The sequence below is a fragment of the Pseudophryne corroboree genome, chromosome 5 (genome assembly GCF_028390025.1).
Source record: "Pseudophryne corroboree isolate aPseCor3 chromosome 5, aPseCor3.hap2, whole genome shotgun sequence".
Lineage (NCBI taxonomy): Eukaryota > Metazoa > Chordata > Amphibia > Anura > Myobatrachidae > Pseudophryne > Pseudophryne corroboree.
Genome location: NC_086448.1, coordinates 133,400,849 through 133,427,920, shown reverse-complemented (window position 1 = coordinate 133,427,920; position 27,072 = coordinate 133,400,849). Strand labels below are relative to the sequence as shown.

The following is a 27,072-nucleotide window of genomic DNA, read 5'->3' as shown; positions in this document are numbered from 1 at the left end:
ATATATAGGAATGCATCCTTTAAATGCTCTATAGTCAATAATATATTGTCCCTGTCCAGGGTATCAATATTTTCAGTCAGGGAATCCGACCAAGCCACCCCAGCACTGCACATCCAGGCTGAGGCTATTGCTGGTCGCAGTATAACACCAGTATGTGTGTATATACTTTTAAGGATATTTTCCAGCCTCCTATCTGCTGGCTCCTTAAGGGCGGCCGTTTCTGGAGATGGTAACGCCACTTGTTTTGATAAGCGTGTGAGCGCCTTATCCACCCTAGGGGGTGTTTCCCAACGAGCCCTAACCTCTGGTGGGAAGGGATATAGTGCCAATAATTTTTTAGAAATTAGCAGTTTTTTGTCGGGGGTAACCCACGCTTCATCACACACTTCATTCAATTCATCTGATTCAGGAAAAACTACGGGTAGTTTTTTCACACCCCACATAATACCCCTTTTTGTGGTACTTGCAGTATCAGAGATGTGCAAAACCTCCTTCATTGCCGTGATCATGTAACGTGTGGCCCTACCTGAAAATACGTTTGTTTCTTCACCGTCGACACTAGAGTCAGTGTCTGTGTCTGGGTCCGTGTCGACCCACTGAGGTAACGGGCGTTTAATAGCCCCTGACGGTGTTTGAGACGCCTGGACAGGCACTAACTGAGCTGCCGGCTGTCTCATGTCGTCAACAGTTTTCTGTAACGTGCCGACACTGTCACGTAATTCCTTAATTACGGCCATCCATTCAGGTGTCGACTCCCTAGGGGGTGACATCACCATTATAGGCAATTGCTCCGCCTCCACATCATTTTCCTCCTCAGACATGTCGACACACACGTACCGACACCCAGCACACACACACGGAATGCTCTGATAGAGGACAGGACCCACTTAGCCCGTTGGGGAGACAGAGGGAGAGTTTGCCAGCACACACCAGAGCGCTATATATGTATAGGGACAACCTTACAATAAGTGTCTATCCCTTATAGCTGCTTATATCTGTTATTTTGCTAAATAAGTGCCCCCCTCTCTTTTTTACCCTGTTTCTGTAGTTGCAGGATGCAGGGGAGATTCTGGGAGCATTCCTACCAGCGGAGCTGTGTGGGAAAAATGGCGCTGTGTGCTGAGGAGATAGGCCCCGCCCCCTTCACGGCGGGCTCTTCTCCCGCTTTTTTCTGGAAAACTGGCAGGGGTTAAATACATCCATATAGCCCAGGAGCTATATGTGATGTATTTTTTGCCAAATAAGGTAAATTCATTGCTTCCCAGGGCGCCCCCCCCAGCGTCCTGCACCCTCAGTGACCGAAGTGTGAAGTGTGCTGAGAGCAATGGCGCACAGCTGCAGTGCTGTGCGCTACCTTATGAAGACAGGAAAGTCTTCTGCCGCCGATTTATGGACCTCTTCTTGCTTCAGCATCTGTAAGGGGGCCGGCGGCGCGGCTCCGGGACCCATCCATGGCTGGGCCTGTGATCGTCCCTCTGGAGCCCCTCGATGCAGTGAGCCTGTTGCCAGCAGGTCTCACTGAAAATAAAAAACCTATTTAAACTTTTACTCTAAGCAGCTCAGGAGAGCCACCTAGATTGCACCCTTCTCGTTCGGGCACAAAATCTTAACTGAGGCTTGGAGGAGGGTCATAGGGGGAGGAGCCAGTGCACACCAGCTAGTCCTAAAGCTTTTACTTTGTGCCCAGCATCCACTAGGACGTTAGAGAAAACTGCAATAAATAGGACAGACACTAACAACATGAATGTACACAGGAACACACACTACAGCTGTGCAGTGCCCATGCATGATAATGTATCAGCCTGTATTAGAATACTGTACATCATACATGATATTTGAAGATGCAGCCTGGAAAGAGAAAGAGTCTGAACTTACCTTAAGCGAAGATTTGGCTGCTGCTCAAGCCTGTTTCCTGAGCATGTGTTCCTTTATAAATGACAATGCCCACTAGCACCGAAAAGAGATGCAGTCGCAGCGAGGCTCCCTCTCCCATGTGATCTACTTCTACCGTCAGCCAAAGATATAAGTGCACACGCTCAATATGCGGATGAGCCACACATGTGCAGAGGATGCGGCTGAACCCTATGTTTATTTTTCAGTATTATTTCTCCTTTACAGCATTAGGCTTTTAATTAACATATTTAACTACTTAATGGACAATTTTTTTCCCAAAAAAACACTCAGAAATTGTCGGGGGGGGGGGGGGGGGGGGGGTTATGAGTGAATCAGGTGAAGACCGTGAATTTAACCTTATCCAAAATGATTTTAGATATATGGAAGAAAAGGAAAAAAAAAGGAAAAAAAAAATACTTTTTTTCTTCTTCTCAACATCAGAACATCGGTGTGCAGGCCCGTCAAATTCTGCCACACAAATCTAAGCAAACAGTACTTTTGTTTTATTTTATTTTATTTTATTTTTTGGGGGGGGGAGGGGGGGAGCTCAAACTGTTGCCACGAAGTCAGAAACCCCAAATTCTCTATAAAAAGTTATTTGTTCACCATTATACTTTTTTCCAAACTTTAGGTAGGAACCTATTCTGTGGCATTCACAAACCCAGATTCATCCGAGAGTGAGATGGTGATTTGTTTAGTTACACAACATGTTTCCACCCATCCAGAATCCAATGGCAGTGTGCGTTACACCGATCCAGCTGAAGTTTGGCAAGGTTATCGGAGACTTGTGTACCACTGCTTGGAAACAGAAACCATCCATGCAGCACTGGGCGGATGTTGGTTCCAGAGGCATTCTGGAATCTGACTGTGTTACAACAGTGGTCAGACAATTTGTACATGTTATGTGTTTCAGCTCTCAGTGGTCCCATTCTGTGAGCCTGTGGCCTGCTTACAGGTTACCGGGGTAGCTCTAGCAGAGCAGAAAGTTAATGAGTCGACTTGTTGGAAGAGTGGCATCCTATAACTACCACGTTGAAAGAACCTGATTTCTACAGTACTGCTAATTTTGACAATGGAGATAACACTGGTGTATGCTTTATGCACCTGTTAACAATGGGTAAGGCTGAAGTGGAAGAAACAGCATGTTTCATAATAACAGTATTGATTAAAAGCCATCTAAGATGTTTCCTGAAAAGTTGGTAAAATGATTAACCTGATCAATTTGACCGGCAGATATCTGACTCCTACTGTACTTGGAACGGACTATCTAAGTTAATTAGCATATAGCTCATCTTAAATCAATTATCGGAGTCCACATTGTCAGTGAATTTCATCAGGCTACATTTTGTTTCTGCCTTGACCAATCAAATACAATTTCAGCTTCATTAACTGCCAATAGCAGCAATGAAAAAACGCTCTCTGTACAGAAAAACCGTGAGCAAGTATTATATGGAGCATTTATAGAGAAAGAAGTGAAAGTTAAGCATTTGGCCTGGATGTCCAACTCGCTTCCAACAACAATGGAACCCTATTTGATTTGAGGATGACTGCACCCGCATCTCATGTGCCACCTATATTTTCTAACAAGCCAAAAAACCAATCCATTTTCATACATCCAACAATATGAGAACAGCTGCTTGGTATTGCAGGCAATATCAGGGCATGTGGCTGCCTTTACACGAGGGATAGACATAACTTACTTTTATGTGAAGTACGGAGAATAATGGAAAATAGGGATAACTTTCAATACTTTTCTATTTTAGCTCCTTTATAACAAAAGATGAATAAAATATGAACGTGATCTCATTTTGAGTGTAACTGGGAGAGTTGGAAAATGTAGTTGGAGAAAAAGGAAGATCTCGGATAGTATCCACACAGACCCATCAGAGATAATATGGGGGATTCACTCTGCGTTACGTGTTGATGACACATAAATAAATCATAATTAAGAAAGAGATCATAAAGCCAGTTTTGAGCTTTGGGTGTCTTAAAGTGGAAATACCCTGCAGGATCAAAGCTGATAGTAAAGCAAATGGCAAAATAGTGCACATGGGAGGGCTGGAAATCCATCCTTCCAAGAGGTTGAATTGAACAATGGTCCAGGAAGTCAACTTGTGTCCAATTGCAGGGTTGCTGGACTTTAAGGGGGCAACTGAAATGTTTTTGTTTTGTTTTTGGTGGGGGGGGGGGGGGGGGGGGTTCCCAAAAGAGCAATTCAACTGTTGCTTGATCAGGCGCCCATTATTTTTTAAGCACCGGGTTTAGCTGCGCAAAGCAGGTAAACCTGACTATAGTAGTGCTCACAACGGGAAACTTTTTGCACATTTCTGTTCACCACCTCAAGAGCAGAAATGTCAGTGCCAGCGGTGATTGCGCCGAACAGCAGTACAACTGAATTGCTGCAGTCAGGTGCCACCTTGTGGCGGGCGCCTAAAAAAAACAAAAAACAAATGAATTGCCCCCTTAGTCAAATTCATTAAAACCATTTCAATTGCAAGTATCAGTAGTGACTATCAAACTTTAGCCCTAGAATTGGATAGGTAGGTTCAATGGGATAAACACAAAGGGGAGCATAAGACTCTTCTGCATTTCTGCAAACTGTTCTCTGAATGATTTTGTTAACAAATTACGGTAGACATTGTTATTCTATAATTATATGTTGCCACAAGGAGTCCGCAGCACCTTACAAAGTATTTAATCAGAAACAAAATGAACAGAATAAGAAAAAAAGTGACTATACATATAGAAAATGACAGAACATGGACGCGATTCATAAACATTGCTGCATCAGGAGTCATAATACTCACTAAGCAGTGGGGCTGTAGAACCCAAAGGTGCCATTATAGGGAGTACAGATGTGTCTTCTTACATCTTCGCTATGTGTGCTACAAGTCGCGTTACACATAACGCATGAGTACCATGTGACTCGGTAGCGCAGAGCGTCTTTTTTGTGCTTTTTTCTGTGAAAAGTAATGTAATAGGATGTACAAGCAGCTTCTACTGATTAAAATGATCTGCAGCATGTCTATAGTGTGTGTGACTATTTGCATACAAAATGCCTCATATCATTTTAATCAGCAGAAGCTGCTTGTGCGTCCTACTACATTACTGTGCGTCGAAGACGCATTTTCGCTGAAAAAAAACGCAAAAAAAAGATGCACAACGCTACAGAGTCCCGTTACGGCATGGTGCGACTTTAAGGGTTGTTTAGCGTGACTGTAGCAAGGATGTAAGAGGACACATCTGTACATGATGGTATATGTAAGGGAAGGAAAAGCACATGGAGGGAAGAGAGCTTACATTCTAAAGGGGAGGTATAGACAGACAGCGAAGACACAGATGGGGAGACAATGAGCATGGAGTAGTGGTTTAGTATGAGAGCTGGAAGACTTTGATAAAGAAGCAGGTCTTGAGAACTCGTCTGAGGCTTTGTAGAGAGGTGGAGAGTCGGATAGGGAAAGCGTTCTACAGGTAGGGAACAGCACAGGCAAAATCTAGGAAGCGGGAGTGGGAGGAAGTGAGCAGTGCATCTAGTAAACAGACATGATACTGCAGAAGTTCCTAAACATACAAAACATTCTTACAGGGATAATAAACCGGCTTATGACTATTCTAAGTTGTACTTGAGCAAATTAAGGCAAGTTGAGAGTTCCGTGGGGCGAGATGCAACATGAGTTTTACTTTAGTCCTCTAAATGTTTTACTATCTGATGAATCCAGGATTTACACATTAAAGAACTTAATATAAACGCAAGTAAGTAAAGACAAGTTTGTAGCTGGCTATTTAAAGGGAAACAAGACAAACACAAAGTCACAGCGATTCATGAATCTATAAATTAGGTCTGGGGACAAGTTGCAAGCTCTGCCAAGGAGTTATGTCTGACAACATGAAATGAGGTGGTTTCACTGATAAAGCTTACATCATAAACTCTTATTTTTACTCTGTTTATTTCTTTTTTATGTAAATTTAGAGAAGGTCCTATAAGGTGAGGAGCTGAGAAAGCGGTCTCAAGAACGCATGACTTAATTTACCATGGAAGATGGAAAAATTCACAATGCCCATTTATTTAATTTTACACTTAGCAGTATGTATTCAATAAAAGGTAAAAGCCAGGGCCGTATTAAGAGAAAAGGAGGCAGTGTGCAGTCCCCATCCAGGCCCCCTCCTCTCTAGTAGGCAGTGGCAGCAACTGAGTACTAGGTGGTGCTCAAGTCTCCAGGAAAATGGTGCATCAGTCATTTTCCCAGCGACTTTCCCTAATGCATAATGTCCGCCACACCATTTTCCCGGAGATCTGGGCCCTTCCTTTCTAGTCGTCAGCGCTGCACTGAACACTAGTACTCTCTGGCACTGTGCCAGTCTACTACAAATGCACAGGTCTCTCGGAAAATGGTGCGGCGGACAGTTTTCCTACTGCGCATGCGAAAACAGCAGGAAAATGGGCATTGCTAAATTTTTTGCAGGTGGTTTTGTAGTACTGCCGCTGCCCATAAAGAGACTGTATTGAAAACTTGGGTGCAAGATGTACGGTGTGGGCCCTTCTGGACCCAGGGGCTCGTATGCATTGGCGACAATAGTTGTTGTGTTTTTGTCTGTTAAGAGTTGCTAATATAATAACATTGTTTATGTTGTATAAGTGAAATATGCATATTCATTTACAGGTTGAGTATCCCATATTCAAATATTCCGAAATACGGAATATTCCGAAATACAGAATTTTTTGAGTGAGCCAGAGATAGTGAAACCTTTGTTTTTTGATGGCTCAATGTACACAAACTTTGTTTAATACACAAAGTTATTAAAATATTGTATTAAATGACCATCAGGCTGTGTGTATAAGGTGTATATGTAACAAATGCATTATGTGCTTAGACTTAGGTCCCATCACCATGATATCTCATTATGGTATGCAATTATTCCAAAATACGGAAAAATCCGATATCCAAAATACTTCTGGTCCCAAGCATGTTGGATAAGGGATACTCCACCTGTATTAACTTATTTATTAGCAGTTTCTTATATAGCGCAGCATATTCCGTTGCGCTTTACGATCATAACAGTTATAGAACAAAACTGGGCAAAAACGGACAGAGGTAGGAAGGCCCTGCTCACAAGCTTAATTAAAGATAACCAGAGTATACTTGAATGCTTTGCTGCCTTTGACCTATCACACCTATATATGACAGACCCTCCCCCATTATGGTACCTAAGGATATTGTTCTATTTCCTGAAACTCTCACGGGTGGGCCTACTCCTTAATTGATACCATCAGATCCTCATGATAAACTATGATTTATTAAACTGTGGTAGTTCCCACCATTACTAAAACAAAAACCCTACATAAAAGGGCCAGTAACACTTAAAATTGGGGATTCTCAATAGGCATCAACATGATCATGAATGAATCCAAAAAGTATTTTCTTGTTGAGCCATACCCAGATCAGAAAGATACTTATAAAAGGTAACATCTTATGATTCTTAGAAAGTGGAACACAATGTTTTCAACAGAAAAATGTTGATTTGATAAAGCATTGAAAAAGAACACAAATAGAAGGTAAAGGTGGACTTATATTCTGCACATCTGTTTCATAGTTGTATACTTATTAGCAGATATACTGTAAGTGAAAACACTGTGTCGCAGATTATGTGGCTCACAGAGGCAGTGCAGAATTTGCCCTTAAATGTTCCCAGTTCTACCCCAACCACACTACATAACCAGCTTCATCCATTCATTGCTACTGTACGTTACAGATTGACCAAGCAAAAGCCGGACTGAAAGACTGCACTGCGATTGTATTCATGCCTCTGAAATCAAACATTCAAATGCAAACCTCAACTTGTGCAAAATTTTGCTGCAACTTTGCCCAACCCAATATATTACAATATGTATGGCACACAGAAGTATAAATAGGGTCATCAATAAAAGGGATATTCTCATAAGAAATAAATAAGCTGATGTACAGTACTTTTAAATATTGGGTAATGAGGTAAAGCAGTGATGCTCTAATAAAATGTAATTTTAATGTTTTGCTCTCCATCTTACATCACTGTACCAAGTAATCCCATCAGCAAGAGAAAACAGAAACCCAGTTCTGGTGGCAAAGTGCTGAAAAAAATAAGTCAATGAAACCACAGAAAAATAGTACAGATACTGAAATTTCTCCCTAGGTGCCAGAAACCGCTCAGAGAGTTTTACTAACACTACAGGTGCCCACACATGGTGAGAATTATTTTGAATGATGTGGGCGTTTCCGACCGATCAGAACGACGCATCATATAAAATCAGTCCGTGTGTGTGCATGTCAACAACATGATGCGCGTACCCACAGATCGCTCGTTACCTCCTCAGATCTCTTGAACATAAAGAATGATCTGAGTAGGTGGTGAACGATGCTATGTTTTTCCATACACTCCCTGTAAACGCTCAGTTGTCAGCCACAAACGGCCTCTTCCTGTCAATACCCTTGCAAGCGCCCATGCGGTCAGATTTCTCGCACCATCCCATCGCTGACCGGCGATGCCCGTTGTTGTTGTCCGACACGCATGCCCATTGCGGTGCATGCGCAGTTAGGACCAGATCGCCCGCTGTGCGAAAACACAGCAGCAATCAGGTCTGCATCACCCCCTTAATATGGTTTGATAAAAGAATGAAATGATACAACATTTCAATCTAAGACCTGTAGAATTAATCAAGATGCAGATGGATATAGGCGTAGGTTATTCATACTGGTCGACATTATTGCATTAAGAGAATAGCTGAACTGCTATACATCATATGATTTGAACAAACTGCATGGCACACAACTGAACAAATGCATATCAAAGCTGTACCACCACTGGAAACAGTCAGTTGGGGACTGGCATTATACATTTAAATATTAGATAGATATACACGCACATATAATATATATATATATATATATATATATATATATATTAAATACAAATATATAATAAATACTATATATACACACACATACATACATACATACATACATACATAAAAATCAGTCCAGGCACTCAAATCTTAAAGCAGCCTTGTACCTTGCTCCGATGCCTTCCTTGATGCAGCATGACCAATGTACATATGAAATAGGCAGCACTCAGGAGACAACTCTTTTGCAGGTAAAACATGGTTTTATTGTAGCATTGTCCTTACATATGCATAAAACAAGCTTCAATATATAATTGCGGAAACAAAGAAAAAATTCTAATCAATTCAATATATTGAAGCTTGTTTTATGCATATGTATGTGAGTTAATGGACACTGTACTTTTGGATTAGTCACGCAGCACTGGTTGCTTGTTTTAGTTTTGTTTTATTGTTTTCATCTCAAGCAACGCCACGGCCACTGTGACGTCACGTCCACATCAGCTGATGCACACCGGGACACCAGACAAGAAGTCAGGACGGCGTGGCCAGCGGTGATCGCCGGTGCTGGAATCCACTTGGGGTATATTATGTCTATTTATACACTGTATTTTCTCACTTGCATTCACCCTGATGAAGGGGACGGTGATGTAGCACTTTATTACACGTTTTTTCATTTATTGAAGACTCTGAATGCCGCCTCTTATTCCACAAGTATTATAAAAGATTCATCCCTGGGGACGGCAACGGAGCGAGACAATCCCAGTGTGGATTACCGGAGATGCTGTATGTATGTATGTGTATATACACACATACATATATACACATACATATATACACACAAACTGCTCAAAAAAATAAAGGGAACACTTAAACAACACAATGTAACTCAAAGTCAATCTCACTTCTGTGAAATCAAACAGTCCACTTAGGAAGCAACACTGATTGACAATCAATTTCACATGCTGTTGTGCAAATGGAAAAGACAACATGTGGAAATTATAGGCAATTAGCAAGACACCCCCAATAAAGGAATTGTTCTGCAGGTGCCGACCACAGACCACTTCTCAGCTCCTATGCTTTCTGGCTGATGTTTTGGTCACTTTTGAAAGCTGGCGGTGCTTTCACTCTAGTGGTAGCATGAGACGGAGTCTACAACCCACACAAGTGGCTCGGGTAGTGCAGCTCATCCAGGATGGCACATCAATGCGAGCTGTAGCAAGAAGGTTTGCTGTGTCTGTCAGCGTAGTGTCCAGAGCATGGAGGCGCTACCAGGAGACAGGCCAGTACATCAGGAGACATGGAGGAGGCCGTAGGAGGGCAACAACCCAACAGCAGGACCGCTACCTCCGCTTTTGTGCAAGGAGGAACAGGAGGAGCACTGCCAAAATGACCTCCAGCAAGCCACAAATGTGCATGTGTCTACTCAAACGATCAGAAACAGACTCCATGAGGGTGGTATGAGGGCCCGACGTCCACAGGTGGGGGCTGTGCTTACAGCCCAACACCATGCAGGACGTTTGGCATTTGCCAGAGAACACAAAGATTGGCAAATTTGCCACTGGCGCCCTGTGCTCTTCACAGATGAAAGCAGGTTCTCACTGAGCACATGTGACAGACGTGGCAGAGTCTGGAGACGCCAAGGAGAACGTTCTGCTGCCTGCAACATCCTCCAGCATGACCGGTTTGGCAGTGGGTCAGTAATGGTGTGGGGTGGCATTTCTCTGGGGGGCCGCACAGCCCTCCATGTGCTCACCAGAGGTAGCTTGACTGCCATTAGGTACCGAGATGAGATCCTCAGACCCCTTGTGAGACCATATGTTGGTGCGGTTGGCGCTGGGTTCCTCCTAATGCAAGACAATGCTAGACCTCATGTGGCTGGAGTGTGTCAGCAGTTCCTGCAAGACGAAGGCATTGATGCTGTGGACTGGCCCGCCCATTCCCCAGACCTGAATCCAATTGAGCACATCTGGGACATCATGTCTCGCTCCATCCACCAACGCCACATTGCACTACAGACTGTCCAGAAGTTGGCGGATGCTTTAGTCCAGGTCTGGGAGGAGATCCCTCAGGAGACCATCCGCCACCTCATCAGGAGCATGCCCAGGAATTGTAGGGAGGTCATACAGGCACGTGGAGGCCACACACACTACTGAGCCTCATTTTGACTTGTTTTAAGGACATTACATCAAAGAAGGATCACCCTGTAGTGTGTTTTTCCACTTTAATTTTGAGGGTGACTCCAGAACCAGACCTCCATGGGTTAATAAATTTGATTTCCATTGATAATTTTTGTGTGAATTTGTTGTCAGCACATTCAACTATGTAAAGAACAAAGTATTTAATAAGAATATTTCATTCATTCAGATCTAGGATGTGTTATTTTAGTGCTCCCTTTATTTTTTTGAGCAGTGTATATAATGTTAAACAAGATTACTGATTACATTTTCAAAATGTATATTTTAAATTTACAAGACATAGGAAACATTGTGTAAAATGTTTAATCCATCTAGATTCTCTGCAAATTTGTATAAACCTACGCACGCCCCCTTTACACACAAACACCCACACCCACCATATCTAAAACCGATTTGCGCCACAATCTGCCAATGCAATTGAGCAATTATATGTTTAGGGTAAAACCAATGTTTACCTAATAGTGATTCATATTTATATGAGATGTCAACTAATTCAGTCTTATACTTCCTGATTTTACCAATTTGCAGTCTAGGATTAATCTTTCGACTTCTCTGCCTGATATCGCCTAAGCAACAAGGGCAATTAATGAAATAAATTCTATCCACTCTTGTATGGAATCCATCATTCTTGAAAGTAATTCCATCATTAGGGTGAATTACTGTATGTCTTTATTCTTAATGATGGATCTATAACCAGAAAAATGTTATGTTTTTATACCTTGTTTATGAACAGGATGTTCTAAAGAGATTTTCATCAAAACTGCCATGAAAAAATCAACATCAGTTCTAAAGAAATATAAATTCAATAACAATTCCAAAAGACAAATGAAACTAATAAATTAATAAATGGCTGGCACCTCAGATGGGATTATTGCATCGTCATGTGTAATCCACATATTAGATATGAATCCTAGAGATGGTACACCTGAAAGTAGGGCCCTCTTACTTTTCAGTCTGTTATTATCCAGTGTTGATTTATTACCGCTTTGTTCCTAATTGTAACGCGCAATAGAATATGTTCATGAGAAAGCTGTAACTTCAATAGTAGATGATAGATATCGATTTCTATCTATCACAGCGGCACTTGGAAATTATTTTATGATTAGTGATTATATATATATATATATATATATATATATATATATATATATATATATATATATATATATATATATATATATATATATATATAAAACCAAGGATTAAGTGTCTCAATTTCTATAAAATTATGACTGACATATTACATAAAATAAGATTTTACTCACCGGTAAATCTATTTCTCGTAGTCCGTAGTGGATGCTGGGACTCCGTAAGGACCATGGGGATTAGCGGCTCCGCAGGAGACTGGGCACAACTAAAGAAAGCTTTAGGACTACCTGGTGTGCACTGGCTCCTCCCACTAAGACCCCCCTCCAGACCTCAGTTAGGATACTGTGCCCGGAAGAGCTGACACAAATAGGAAGGATTTTGAATCCCGGGTAAGACTCATACCAGCCACACCAATCACACCGTATAACTCGTGATACTATACCCAGTTAACTGTATGAAATATAACTGAGCCTCTCAACAGATGGCTCAACAATAACCCTTTAGTTAGGCAATAACTATAAACAAGTATTGCAGACAATCCGCACTTGGGATGGGCGCCCAGCATCCACTACGGACTACGAGAAATAGATTTACCGGTGAGTAAAATCTTATTTTCTCTGACGTCCTAAGTTGATGCTGGGACTCCGTAAGGACCATGTGGATTATACCAAAGCTCCCAAACGGGCGGGAGAGTGTGGATGACTCTGCAGCACCGAATGAGCAAACTCTAGGTCCTCCTCAGCCAGGGTATCAAACTTGTAGACTGTTGCAAAAATGTTTGAACCCGACCAAGTAACAGCTCGGCAAAGTTGTAAAGCCGAGACCCCTCGGGCAGCCGCCCAAGAAGAGCCCACTTTCCTCGTGGAATGGGCTTTTACAGATTTAGGGTGCGGCAGTCCAGCCGCAGCATGTGCAAGTTGAATCGTGCTACAGATCCAGCGAGCAATAGTCTGCTTAGAAGCAGGAGCACCCAGCTTGTTGGGTGCATACAGGATAAATAGCGAGTCAGTTTTCCTGACTCCAGCCGTCCTGGAAACATATACTTTTCAGGGCCCTGACTACGTCCAGTAACTTGGAATCCTCCAAGTCCCAAGTAGCCGCAGGCACCACAATAGGTTGGTTCACATGAAAAACTGATACCACCTTAGGAAGGAATTGGGAACGAGTCCTCAATTCCGCCTTATCCATATAAAGTACAGATAAGGGCTTTTGTATGACAAAGCCGCCAATTCTGATACACGCCTGGCCGACGCCACGGCCCACAGCATGACCACTTTCCACGTGAGGTATTGTAGCTCCACGGATTTAAGTGGCTCAACCCAATGCGACTTCAGGAAATCCAACACCACGTTGAGATCCCACGGTGCCACTTGAGGCACAAACGGGGGCTGACTATGCAGCACTCCCTTAACAAAAGTCCGAACTTCAGGCAGTGAAGCCAGTTCTATTTTGGAAGAAAATCGATAGAGCCGAAATCTGGACCTTCATGGAACCCAATTTTAGGCCCATAGTCACCTCTGACTGTAGGAAGTGCAGAAATCGACCTAGCTGAAATTTCTCCTTTGGGGCCTTCCTGGCCTCACAGCACGCAACATATTTCCACCATATGCGGTGATAATGGTTTGCGTTCACTTCTTTCCTAGCTTTAAATAGCGTAGGGATAACTTCCTCCGGAATGCCCTTTTCCTTCAGGATCCGGCGTTCAACCGCCATGCCGTCAAACGCAGCCGCGGTACGTCTTGGAACAGACAGGCCCCCTGCTGCAGCAGGTCCTGTCTGAGCGGCAGAGGCCATGGGTCCTCTGAGATCATTTCTTGGAGGTCTGGTTACCAAGCTCTTCTTGGCCAACCCGGAACAATGAGTATAGTTCTTACTCCTCTCCTTCTTATTATTCTCATTACCCTGGGTAAGAGAGGCAGAGAAGGGAACACATACACCGACTGGTACACCCACGGTGTTACCAGAGCGTCCACAGCTATCGCCTGAGGGTCCCTTGACCTGGCGCAATATCTTTGTAGCTTTTTGTTGAGGCGGGACGCCATCATGTCCACCTGTGGCCTTTCCCAACGGTGTACAATCATTTGGAAAACTTCTGGATGAAGTCCCCACTCTCCCGGTTTCTTCTGAGAAAGTCTGCTTCTCAGTTGTCCACTCCGGGAATGAACACTGCTGACAGTGCTAACACATGATTTTCCGCCCATCGGAGAATCCTTGTGGCTTCTGCCATCGCCATCCTGCTTCTTGTGCCGCCCTGTCGGTTTACATGAGCGACCGCCGTGATGTTGTCTGACTGGATCAGCACCGGCCGGTGTTGAAGCAGGGGTCTAGCCTGACTTAGGGCATTGTAAATGGCCCTTAGTTCCAGAATATTTATGTGTAGGGAAGTCTCCTGACTTCTCCATAGCCTTGGAAGTTTCTTCCCTGTGTGACTGCCCCCCAGCCTCGAAGGCTGGCATCCGTGGTCACCAGGACCCAGTCCTGTATGCCGAATCTGCGGCCCCCTAGAAGATGAGCACTCTGCAGCCACCACAACAGCGACACCCTGGCCCTTGGAGACAGGGTTATCCGCCGATGCATCTGAAGAAGCGACCCGGACCACTTGTCCAACAGATCCCACTGGAAAATCCTTGCATGGGACCTGGCGAATGGAATTTCTTCGTAAGAAGCTACCATCCTTCCCAGGGCTCGCGTGCATTGATGCACCGACACCTGTATACGTATTAGGAGGTCTCTGTCTAGAGACGACAACTCCTTGGACTTCTCCTCCGGGAGAAACCCTTTTTATCCTGTTCTGTGTCCAGAACCATACCCAGGAACAGTAGACGCGTCGTAGGAACCAGCTGCGACTTTGGAATATTCAGAATCCAGCCGTGCTGTTGTAGCACTTCCCGAGATAGTGCTACTCCGCCGAACAACTGCTCCCTGGACCTCGCCTTTATAAGGAGATCGTCCAAGTACAGGATAATTATTTCGGCCATTACCTTGGTAAATACCTCGGTGCCGGGGACAGACCAACGGCAACGTCTGGTATTGGTAATGACAATCCTGTACCACAATTTTGAGGTACTCCTGGTGAAGAGGGTAAATAGGGACATGCAGGTAAGCATCCTTGATGTCCAGTGATACCATGAAATTCTCCAGGCTTGCAATAATCGCCCTGAGCGATTCCATTTTGAACTTGAACCTTCGTATATAAGTGTTCAAGGCTTTCAATTTTAGAATGGGTCTCACCGAACCGTCTGGTTTCGGTACCACAACATTTTGGAATAGTAACCCCGGCCTTGTTGAAGGAGGGGTACCTTGATTTCACCTGCTGGAAGTACAGCTTGTGAATTGCCGCCAGTACTACCTTTCTCCGAGGGCAGCAGGCAAGGCTGATGTGAGGTAAGGGCGAGGGGGAGTCGCCTCGAACTCCAGCCTGTATCCCTGTGATACTATTTGCAGAACCTAGGGATCCACCTGTGGGCAAGCCCACTGGTCCCTGAAGTTCCCGAGACGCGCCCCTACCGCACCTGTCTCCACCTGTGGAGCCCCAACGTCATGCGGTGGACTCAGAGGAAGCGGGGGAAGATTTTTGATCCTGGGAACTGGCTGCTGGTGCAGCTTTTTCCTTCTTCCCTTGTCTCTGTGCAGAAAGGAAGCGCCTTTGACCCGCTTGCTTTTCTGAAGCCGAAAGGACTGTACCTGAAAATACAGTGCTTTCTTAGGCTGTGAGGAAACCGGAGGTAAAAAAAATTCTTCCCAGCTGTTGCTGTGGATACGAGGTCCCAGAGACCATCCCCAAACAATTCCTCACCCTTATAAGGCAGAATCTCCATGTGCCTTTTATAGGCAGCATCACCTGTCCACTGCCGGGTTTCTAATACCCTCCTGGCAGAATGGACATTGCATTAATTCTGGATGCCAGCCAGCAAATATCCCTCTGTGCATCCTTTATATCTAAGACGACGTCTTTAATATGCTCTATGTTAGCAAACTATTATCCCTGTCTTAGAGTATTAATATTATCTGACTGGGTATCAGACCACGCTGCAGCAGCACTATTTATGCTGAGGCAATTGCAGGTCTCAGTATATAACCTGAGTGTGTATATATAGACTTCAGGATAGCCTCCTGCTTTTTATCAGCAGGCTCCTTCAAGGTGGCCGTATCCTAAGACGGCAGTGCCACCTTTTTTGACAAACGTGTGAGCGCCTTATCCACCCTAAGGGATATCTCCCAACGTGACCTATCCTCTGGCGGGAAAGGGTACGCCATCAGTAACTTTTTAGAAATTACCAGTTTCTTATCGGGGGAACCCACGCTACTTTACACACTTCATTCATTCATCTGATGGGGGAACAAAACACTGGCTGTTTTTTCTCCCCAAAAATAAAACCCCTTTTATGTGGTACTTGGGTTCATGTCAGAAATGCGTAACACATTTTTCATTGCCGAGATCATGTAACGGATGTTCCTAGTGGATTGTGTATATGTCTCAACCTCGTCGACACTGGAGTCAGACTCCGTGTCGACATCTGTGTCTGCCATCTGAGGTAACGGGCGCTTTTTTGAGCCCCTGATGGCCTTTGAGACGCCTGGGCAGGCGCGGGCTGAGAAGCCGGCTGTCCCACAGCTGTTTTACGTCATCCAGCCTTCTATGTAAGGAGTTGACATTGTCGGTTAATACCTTCCACCTATCCATCCACTCTGGTGTCTGCCCCACAGGGGGCGACATCCCATTTATCGGCCTCTGCTCCACCTCCACGTAACCTTCCTCATCCCACATGTCGACACAGCCGTACCGACACACAGCACACACACAGGGAATGCTCTGACTGAGGACAGGACCCCACAAAGTCCTTTGGGGAGACAGAGAGAGAGTATGCCAGCACACACCAGAGCGCTATATAATGCAGGGATTAAACACTATAACTGAGTGATTTTTCCCCCAATAGCTGCTTGTATAAACAATATTGCGCCTAAATTTAGTGCCCCCCCCCCCTGTCTTTTTAACCCTTTGAGCCTGAAAACTACAGGGGAGAGCCTGGGGAGCTGTCTTCCAGCTGCACTGTGAAGAGAAAATGGCGCCAGTGTGCTGAGGGAGATAGCTCCGCCCCTTTTTCGCAGACTTTTCTCCCGATTTTTTATGGATTCTGGCAGGGGTATTAATCACATATATAGCCTCTGGGGCTATATATTGTGATGATTTTGCCAGGCAAGGTGTTTATATTGCTGCTCAGGGCGCCCCCCCCCCCAGCGCCCTGCACCCATCAGTGACCGGAGTGTGAGGTGTGCATGAGGAGCAATGGCGCACAGCTGCAGTGCTGTGCGCTACCTTGGTGAAGACTGAAGTCTTCTGCCGCCGATTTTCCGAAACACTTCTTGCTTCTGGCTCTGTAAGGGGGCCGGCGGTGCGGCTCCGGGACCGAACATCAATGGCCGGTTCCATGCGGTCGATCCCTCTGGAGCTAATGGTGTCCAGTAGCCTAAGAAGCCCAAGCTACCACCAGTTAGGTAGGTTCGCTTCTTCTCCCCTTAGTCCCTCGCTGCAGTGAGTCTGTTGCCAGATCTCACTGTAAAATAAAAAACCTGAAATATACTTTCTTTCTAGGAGCTCAGGAGAGCCCCTAGTGTGCATCCAGCTCAGCCGGGCACAAGAATCTAACTGAGGTCTGGAGGAGGGTCTTAGTGGGAGGAGCCAGTGCACACCAGGTAGTCCTAAAGCTTTCTTTAGTTGTGCCCAGTCTCCTGCGGAGCCGCTAATCCCCATGGTCCTTACGGAGTCCCAGCATCCACTTAGGACGTCAGAGAAAAAGTATAACATGAATTCATTTAGACAGATATAGCAAATAAAAGTGCAGTATATTACATAAAATTGCACAGAATAAAAGAATTGCACTGAGAATGGCTAGTGCTAGACAAACAATCAATAAAAGGTGACACTTTTAAAGTTAATTAAAAGTCAATTAAATTGTAATAACAAAAAAGGCGGAAAGAAGAAAAAAAAAACAAGAGGGGTAAAAAACAAAACAAAAAACACTTTTTAAAAAAAAGGAAGATGATCTTTTTAGAGAGGTGCAGTCTGGGAAAGCCAACGCGTGTCGTCAGATAGACTTCATCAAGGGACACACCATTTAGTCTGCGAGAACTGGCGTTGTTCAAAATAACAGCGCTCCGCAATAAATAGCAATGGGAGCTCCTTCCCGACGCTATTCAATCCGCGCTGAATTGGGATTGACTCCATTATGGCAAAAGTCCCTTATTAAAGCATTTAATCCAATATCTGAAGTTCTTGGTTTGAGACCAGGTACTGTGGATTGAACTCTTTAGATTTCTTTTTTTGTTTCAAATACTGTTGATTTTTAGCTGTGGATCATTCAAGCAGATCAGTGGCTGGTTTCTGGAGTCAAATATTCTTATAGTGGCATTGACACACGAGTAGAGTATGAAGTCGACGGTGCATCTAAATGTTCCACTGCACAGCTGAATCAATGACGATAGACTGTCACCCATCAGAAAATGGAGGTGGTGGGCCTCATGTATTAGCATGTGAGATGCAGGCAAAGCCGTGATTCTGGTGAGTTAGCCCATATTTTTAAAGTGGCAATAATAATTCAAATGGCAAGAACTACTGTACTCGTTTTGCCTTTTGAATGATTGCTGCTTTAAAACCAGTAGCCAACTCACAGGAATTGCGCCTTTGTCTGCATCTCGCATAAGGCCCGCTGCTCCTCTGTTCTACTGTACCGTCTTTGACCATAAATGCACACATATCAGCTGTAAAATATTATAAAATTGCTTTGCTCCATAATCTCTCATGTCTCATTTAAATCTCATTTATTTGTTCTCCATAAGTTCCCTGCTGAATTTTGACAGCATTGGCTGTGTTTCTACTATATAACATATTCCGTTGACAACACAATTTGATTAATTAAGTGAAACTGCAATAAAAACACTTCTGTTCTATGTTAAACTGAAAACAGAGTGTATAAGGCTACGATTATGTCAAAAAAAAAAACCTGTTGCCACTTGGTCAGAAGAGATTCAGCATAAAAACGGTTGTAATGTCATTTTAAAACCTCTCGGGATCCTCTGAGCTCCAGCATAATCCTGCCAGCTTGCTTAAGTGCGATTGTGCACTTAACACTTTTTTTTATTTATTCGATGAAGCTTTCACAGGATCTCTGTGGGAGCACAAGTTGCTGTATCTTCAAAAATGTTCACCTATGGCATTTAATATCTATATTGGTACGTGTAAAGTGAGAATCATCTGCCGGAATCATATGTATTAAAGTTGTAACATTACCAAAAGGCTTATTACAGCCTAATAAAAGGGTATTTGTACAATTTAAGGGTGTGTGTCCCATGCAGTTTATTCAAATAGCAAACAGTGTTATAATTATTACTTTCATGGAATGAGATATATTAGATTTGAATACATTTCTATATTTGAATATGCCTGTATTAGTATATTTAAATATGTACCTTGACTTTTGATATAAATGTAAACTATAAGTGTTCTCACATGTTTTACATTTCGCTGGTCCTCAAACGAATTCCTCTATCAAAGCAATTTTTAATTTAAGCACATTAATAGAGCTGAAATCGTATGTAGAATTATACCTGTCTCTCACGTTTCATTAGAATATATATATATATATATATATATATATATATATATATATATATATATATATATATATATATATATATATATATATATATATATATGGCATGTAGGACCGGCACTCACCTCTCTTAGAAAATTTGCTCCGGTGCCCTCTGGAAATGATTAATACTCCAAATACATCGTACAAGCAGCGGCACTCAGAGACTTAGGTAAGTGAAAAAATGTGAAAATTTAATCCATATTACAATATGGTCAGGCCAACGTTTCGGGGCACACCCGCCCCTTTGTCAAGGTGAACCAAAATTTTCACATTTTTTCACTTACCTAAGTCTCTGAGTGCCGCTGCTTGTACGATGTATTTGGAGTCTATACACACATACACACACACCGATAATCATGTGACATGGTGCAAAAATTATATACACTAGAGTTCATTCTAGCACCATGCGCCTAATCAGTGTGGAGGGCACATTTTTACTTTTAAGGGCAAAATTGTATACGTGATGTATTACTACAGCTACAGTAGCAATACTTCACGCCTAAAAATGTTCCCATCAAAATGAAAATAGGTCTTCCTCACTGTTTAGGTGCAGGGTGCTAAGAGTGAATACAATACACCTATATACATCTCTCTTGTAACTTGTCACACTAAACACGCTTGGAACTAGAGCATACAACATGTGTATGCGGCACACCCTCATTTTCAGTCAGGTGCATGTGGAGGAATTGGGCACAGATTCTGTCCCAACGTGGCAGGGTTGGTCCGTGCGTGTCTGGCATAACCGCTGGTTTGGATTATTCCTTCTAGCAATGCCAGCTCAAAACTAGTATACAGTAACTATTACCATTCAATGTGAGGGTGTGAACTGGATCCTTCTACAAAAAAATAAACCCAAGTCTTATGAGTATTTCCATTTACCAACCTACTAAACCCTCTATAGCCCGTACACAGCTCATAAACAGACTTTCTTCACTGGCATCTCTAAATAAACAAACTGAAAACTGTACAAGGTAGAAATGCAATAATACAGCAGATAAGAACAAGGTTTTACCATCAAGGCACATTTGTCTTTCATAGATATTTTGCTTTTTAAATGCTTCACAGCCCGTAGTGTGTACACAACTCTGTTAAACAGTACATAGCTCCTTTGTGTAATCCCTGCTGTTTTCCACACCCATAACAAGCTAGTTACAAAAGCAAAGCACAGCTAATTGAATCTAAAAAAATAAAAATAAAAAAAAGACCTTGGCAATGAGCAAGTTCAGAATTACTGATGTCATGCACAATGTCAAGGCACTTAATAAATGGAGAACAGGAACTGGGAGCAGAAGTAGAGGAGGGTCTAGAAGCAGTTGACTTAAAGCAGACGTTCATGCATTGGAAAACGACCTGTGAAAATGTGTCTCGCTTGCTAGAGGAAGTGTGTACCGGTGGAGAGTATTGCTTTAAGATTGCAATTCCTGAAAATCTTTCTAAATAAAGACCAAAGACCTGCTTGCCGTGCTTTCACATATCATTTGGCAGTCGGCCCACCCATGCCGCATTGTAACACACCACTATGCAAGCATTACCTATCGCTGGCCAGTGAGCACTGAACTGAATTCATGCTGGGGCCCTAGCGTTTCATCTCTGTATACGCTTCTACAAACTTTTCTTAAACTGATATTAGTATCAATAGACAAGAAATGAACAAGCGGCACTCAATATACAAATTACCAATTCAATGAATTCAGCAGGGCAGAGTTTATAAAAAAAGCCTAAAACAATTTGTACAAAAATAAAAAGTCATGAGCATGCGTTATAAAACATTGCGTACAAGAATAATAAATATACTATGACTTATTTAAAAATGCTTACAACTGAAATGGATGAACTTTAAATGAATAAACACATTTTGTTAATAAAAACAAATACACAGGAATATGGTAGATACACCAAAAATGTAAACATATAAAATACAAGACACCAACACGACCAAACAAAATGATCTACAATATTTGGAAAAGCACTTGCTGTAAAAGCAACACAAAGATAATCTGGGACTGTATCAGTAACTTAACACTTTAAAAGAAAAAATAGCTGAAGGAGCACTAAAAAAAAAATGCAGTCATAACATTTTTATTTAAAGGCTATTACTGTAGCAAATCAATACCACATGGCAAGTAAAAGAATTCTATTTACTGATGTTTTTGAGTCATATAGAAGTATGAGCTAACGCATTTGTGTTACTAAAACAATGACTATATCTACACATAATCTATGAAATAAGCTATAAAACATTACATGAGGATGTAATATAAATTTAAATTTCTAATAACCCTGTTTTCCTAACAAATAACCACGATTTATGTAATTTATCTACAGCAGTAACTTTGAAAATGTTGGAAATATTTTTTTAACAATGTAACAGGTAGACATGATCCTTCGTTATAGGCATTAGCAACAAAAGCATGTTTAGTCAATATGCTCCTCCCACATAGTAGACTCATTGTTTTGAAACTGCATCCAATAATTAAGGCGTCACAATGTGACTATTTTGGACGTTTCCCGGCAGCTCACCCACTCAGGTACCGTCAAAACACAAAACTATAAAAAATAAAATAAAAATAAAAATGTTTCTAAACATCAGGATGACAAACTGTGGTATCATCCTACAAGCTCGGACATGAAAATCTCCCACCGCAGTCTGCGAGAGTGGCACAAAAGAGATTGATCATACATGCTGCAAAAATGAGACACTCAATGCAACGCTATACAACACTAAGCTTATTAAAACAATAACAAAATTTTGAATTAAAAAAAAATTTCAATCTTCAAAACAGATTGTAGGTAAAACATTTCATTACATCGGTTGCCAGTTTAAAAAGACACCATCACACGTTACTGCAATAGTGTAGCAATTTCTCTTAAGAAAATAAAAATAAAAAAAATAGAACCAGAGGTTTTGCTACATGCTTTAGTTGTAAGAAATCTGAGACTGGGATAGATGCAATCTCCAGACTATAGACAAAATATGCGTGTGCATTTTACAACTATTTCATAAATTCATTGTTCTGATATTTACATTACTCATCTTGTAGTTGCACTAAGGGAAACAGGATACATTTTACAAGTTCAAGAGGCCGGAGAACTACACATTAGATCAGTGGTTCCCAAACTTTTTTGAGTTACGGCGCCCTAGAGTATCAGAATTTTTTTCACGGCACCCCTAGGACAAACATTTCTTATTGAGAAATTTAGAAAGAAATATTACATTAAGTAGATTGTGTTTATATTTCATCCTTGGGCTCAATTGTGTGGTGAGGGTCGAGATTTGCTTCTGTTTGTCCCCATATTTTATGACTGGCAGCCACCAGCACTAGTTTTGCCTCTTATATTGACCATAAATAATTTGAATTGGTCCTGGACCACCAATTCAAGGCACCCCTTCAAGTGTCCCGAGGCACCCCAGGGAGCCACGGCACACAGTTTGGGAACCACTGCATTAGATGGTTATGCCCCCCACGGGAAAAAACAAAACACATTCATGAAAATGTATAATTACTTCAATTAACAGACAAGGAGCAGAATAACTTTTCCATGTACTTGGGTAACTGTCTGTAACAGACGTTTACTTAAACACAAATGTGTTAGCTTTCATGCCACACAACTACTGTACCACTACATAGTGCAGAAACATTTTTAAAGGCCACATGGCAGGAGTTGCATTAAAACATGCATGCCTGGTACTGCTACTTTTTACTTGTTGATTTGCAATAAGAAAATAGGCTACAAACTGCTGGGAAAAAAAGGATTTGTAACGAGTTTTATAATTTTGCATGCGTTTTTCATGTTCCCCTCGGCCCAGCAATGTGACTGGATTCCATAGCTGCTACAGGGGCATCGTCACAGCTATGGTCTCAAAAGTCATCACCTCTATCAAGCATGGCAGCAAGGACCCAAGAGAGGTCTGACCACACAAGATAGGGAAGGCAGATAGTATTTCCCCTCAATTACAAAAAAGGAAAAAAAAGTTGTTTTGTTTTTTTGCACATTAAGCATTTTTGTGGTTTAACACTCTAGCAGCATAAAGAATATGCAATTGTATATTGTAGAGTAACAGCATTAGTGAGTAAGAGGGAAGGAGAAGTTAATCTGCAAACAATAAGGGGTGGTGCAGTTCTAGAAAAACATCACATAAATATGCTCAAAAGGTCTTCTAATTTACAGAACGCTGTATCACAGACTGACGGGTCCAGCATAGGGGGATTGGACAGAAGCACAAGAGTTAAGATAGACGTGCTTAATGATTTCGTTTGTTTTTAGCTTTCACTAATTATTTTACAGCACAATCAAAATCTTGTTTCTATATTATATAGAGTGACGCCTTATTTCCTTCCTAAAATATGGCCCACTTTCCAACGTATAGGTCAGTCATATTACATTATTTCCCCTAGAGTGGAGTGTAAACATTAACTCTTTACTCTCTCCCAGGTTTGCAATGTGTTGCTCGGTGACACATCACAGAACAGTGAAGAATACGGTGTATGTCTTCGCATCCTTATCCTCTTACTTCAGCCATAAACAAATACCCAAACATCAATTTTTGCACAAGGTGCTCTTAAAAATTTAGTTTTTCACCCAAATAGTCATCCTGAAGCCTTCATACTAATATGCTGAAGTAACATTTAACCACAAGGAGGATAGAAAAAAAAAATAATAATAATAAATATACTGTATATATATTTGGTTTGAGCATCACATATCACATTGTGGGTGACCACACTGATAAAGTGCAACATTTTATTCTGACTAAACATTATCAAGAAAGTACATAGCTAGCCAGATAGAGACACAGACAGCGAAATGGACGCCTCTTTTTTGCATATGGAGATTTTCATCTCATTGCTTTAAAATTGTACAGTCTCCATTACCAATGACGCCTCTGCTCAGCGTCACTGGTTCAGTAAAGAAAGAAAAGGCAAACACACAAGTCCAATTAAATTAATAAACAGACTTAAATTTAATTAAAAATAAGGTAAATATAAAAAGTAAAAAATAATTTTCAACATTTGGCCAACCTAGTCTTACCATTAAAACAGAAAAGTAATAACAGTTGGAGCTGCTACTACACCTAATGCCCCTCTCCTGCACTACAGAACCCTAGCAGACATTACCCAGTGGGTACCCACTGGCAGCCCCTGCAGCAGCTGAGAGCAAGTTCTTCAGACATGACCTAGTGGGTGCCCCATGCCTGCCTCTGCCCTTGTATACAGCATGTCAGCAAATTAGAGCAGGTTCCTCAGACATGACCTTATGGGTGCCACATGCCAGCCTCTGCCCATGTATACAGCACCCCAGCAAATGAGAGCAGGTTCCTCAGACATGACTTTATGGGTGCCCCATGCCAGCCTCTGCCCATGTATACAGCACCTCAGCAACTGAGAGCAAGTTCCTCAGACATTACTTTATGGGTGCCCCATGCCAGCCTCTGCCCTTGTATACAGCACCCCAGCAAATGAGAGCAGGTTCCTCAGAAATGCCCCAGTGGGTGCCCCATGCCAGCCTCTGTCCATGTATAGAGCACCCCAGCAAATGAGAGCAGGTTCCTCAGACATGCCCCAGTGGGTGCCCCATGCCAGCCTTTGCCCATGTATACAGCACCCCAGCAGCTGAGGGCAGTTTACTTGGGTAATGCAGGTTATTCCTTGGCGTGTGTGTGCCTATAGAGCTGCTGGGTGCCTCAGGGCTAGCTGCAGGGCCTAGGTGGGCACTTGTGGGGTTGGGGGACCTCGGACAGCCTGCACTCAGGAAGGGAAGTACAGGGAGGGGGTGACTCACGTTTTCTGGACGGGTTTTCGCCTCTTCCTGCTGGCGTACATGATGTTGGTGTTCATGCCACTCCTCAAGCACCGGACAGCCGGGGGCGTAAGTAATGGCTCCCGCTCCCCTCCTGCCTGACAGGCCGAAATAGGGGTCACAGCTCAGCTACAAATCCCAGTGAGAGACCGGATCCAGTAAGGAAGCGGCGAGCCCGCGGTGCTGGCGAGGTGACAGCCCGGAGAGACTTCCCTGCTGGCGGCGAGAGGTGATGGGCACTGCCCGGCCGGAGCTGCTCTTCCTCCTCCGCTCCTTCTGCTGCACACTGAGACACCACTACTGGCGACAGGCAGCCTCGGGAGACACTGCGCAGGCGCACGGCATACTTCCCCGTGCCAGGCCAGGGCGCATGCTCAGAGGCCGCGTCATGGGCAGCGGCTGGCGACGGACGGATATCCCGGCGCATGCACAGTGGGTGCGCTGTCTCCTGCCGCTACTGGGGGCTGTCAGTACAGGGCTCACACTGTGTGGGCGAGATGACGTCATTCATATGTACTTAGGGGGTAATTCCAAGTTGATCGCAGCAGGAAATTTTTTAGCAGTAGGGCAAAACCATGCGCACTGCAGGGGGGGGCAGATATAACATATGCAGAGAGAGTTAGATTTGGGTGGGGTGAGTTCAATCTGCAATCTAAATTGCAGTGTAAAAATAGAGCAGCCAGTATTTACCCTGCACAGAAACAAAATAACCCACCCAAATCTAACTCTCTCTGCACATGTTATATCTGCCCCCCCTGCAGTGCACATGGTTTTGCCCAACTGCTAAAAAAAAATTCCTGCTGCGATCAACTTGGAATTACCCCCTTATTTCGGTGTATGGCGCTGTCAGACGCTCCTCCTGCGTATCACTGGTAGTGAGTGGTAGTAAAGGGTACTATGGAGACAAAGGGGTCAATCCAGTTGGTTGCGATAATATATACCTCAGAGTTTATATCAGGCAGACCTTCTTGAGGTTAATCCAATTGCCTTCGAAGGGAGCGAAATGCCGTTCCAATTGCAACAGCTTTTAAACCCCGGCAGTGACCCCCGATGTTGCGCCCTTCATGACCCCGAATAAGCCCCAATTTGCACAAAACCTTTATTGGGTGGTGAGCAATTTTGTGCAAATTCATGCCGCCGTGGAGTGCAGCTGCTGCCGCGCTGATTGGCAGCTACGATAATATCGCAGTCAATTGGATTGACTCCCAGATGTCATAGCTTTTTTATGGGCAGGTTAGCAATGGTGACTACAGACCCGGGACTCCATATGAAAATATGCCCATCATCATGACAGGATGGTGATCAGCCTCCTGGGTGTGGTATTGAAGGTCGACTTAGAGACCGGATCACCAGCCTCCTAGCTTAAGTTTCCTTTAGACCAGTGGTCTCCAACCTTAATTGGGGTGTGAGCTACTTGAGAAAAATTAAACCTCCTGAGGAGCTACTAAAGTTTTTGGAAAAAAATGCAGTGCTAGAATGGCTGCTGGCGCGCTATACATTTTGCACACCTGCCAAAAAAGTTTCTGGCGCCCCCTCCCATTGCTATATTAAAAGTAAAGAATTAGCGTGC

At 43.1% G+C, this 27,072-nt stretch overlaps 1 protein-coding gene across 1 annotated transcript in view; it reads right to left on the bottom strand.

The window, feature by feature from the left end:
* AHR (aryl hydrocarbon receptor) overlaps nt 1-25,956 on the bottom strand; it is a 229,663-nt gene extending 203,707 nt beyond the window's left edge. The window contains exon 1 of the mRNA XM_063921737.1: nt 25,485-25,956. Coding sequence (XP_063777807.1) covers nt 25,485-25,540 — 56 coding nt within the window. The 5' untranslated portion in view covers nt 25,541-25,956. The remainder of the gene's footprint in view (nt 1-25,484) is intronic.
* Nucleotides 25,957-27,072: the final 1,116 nt, after the last annotated feature.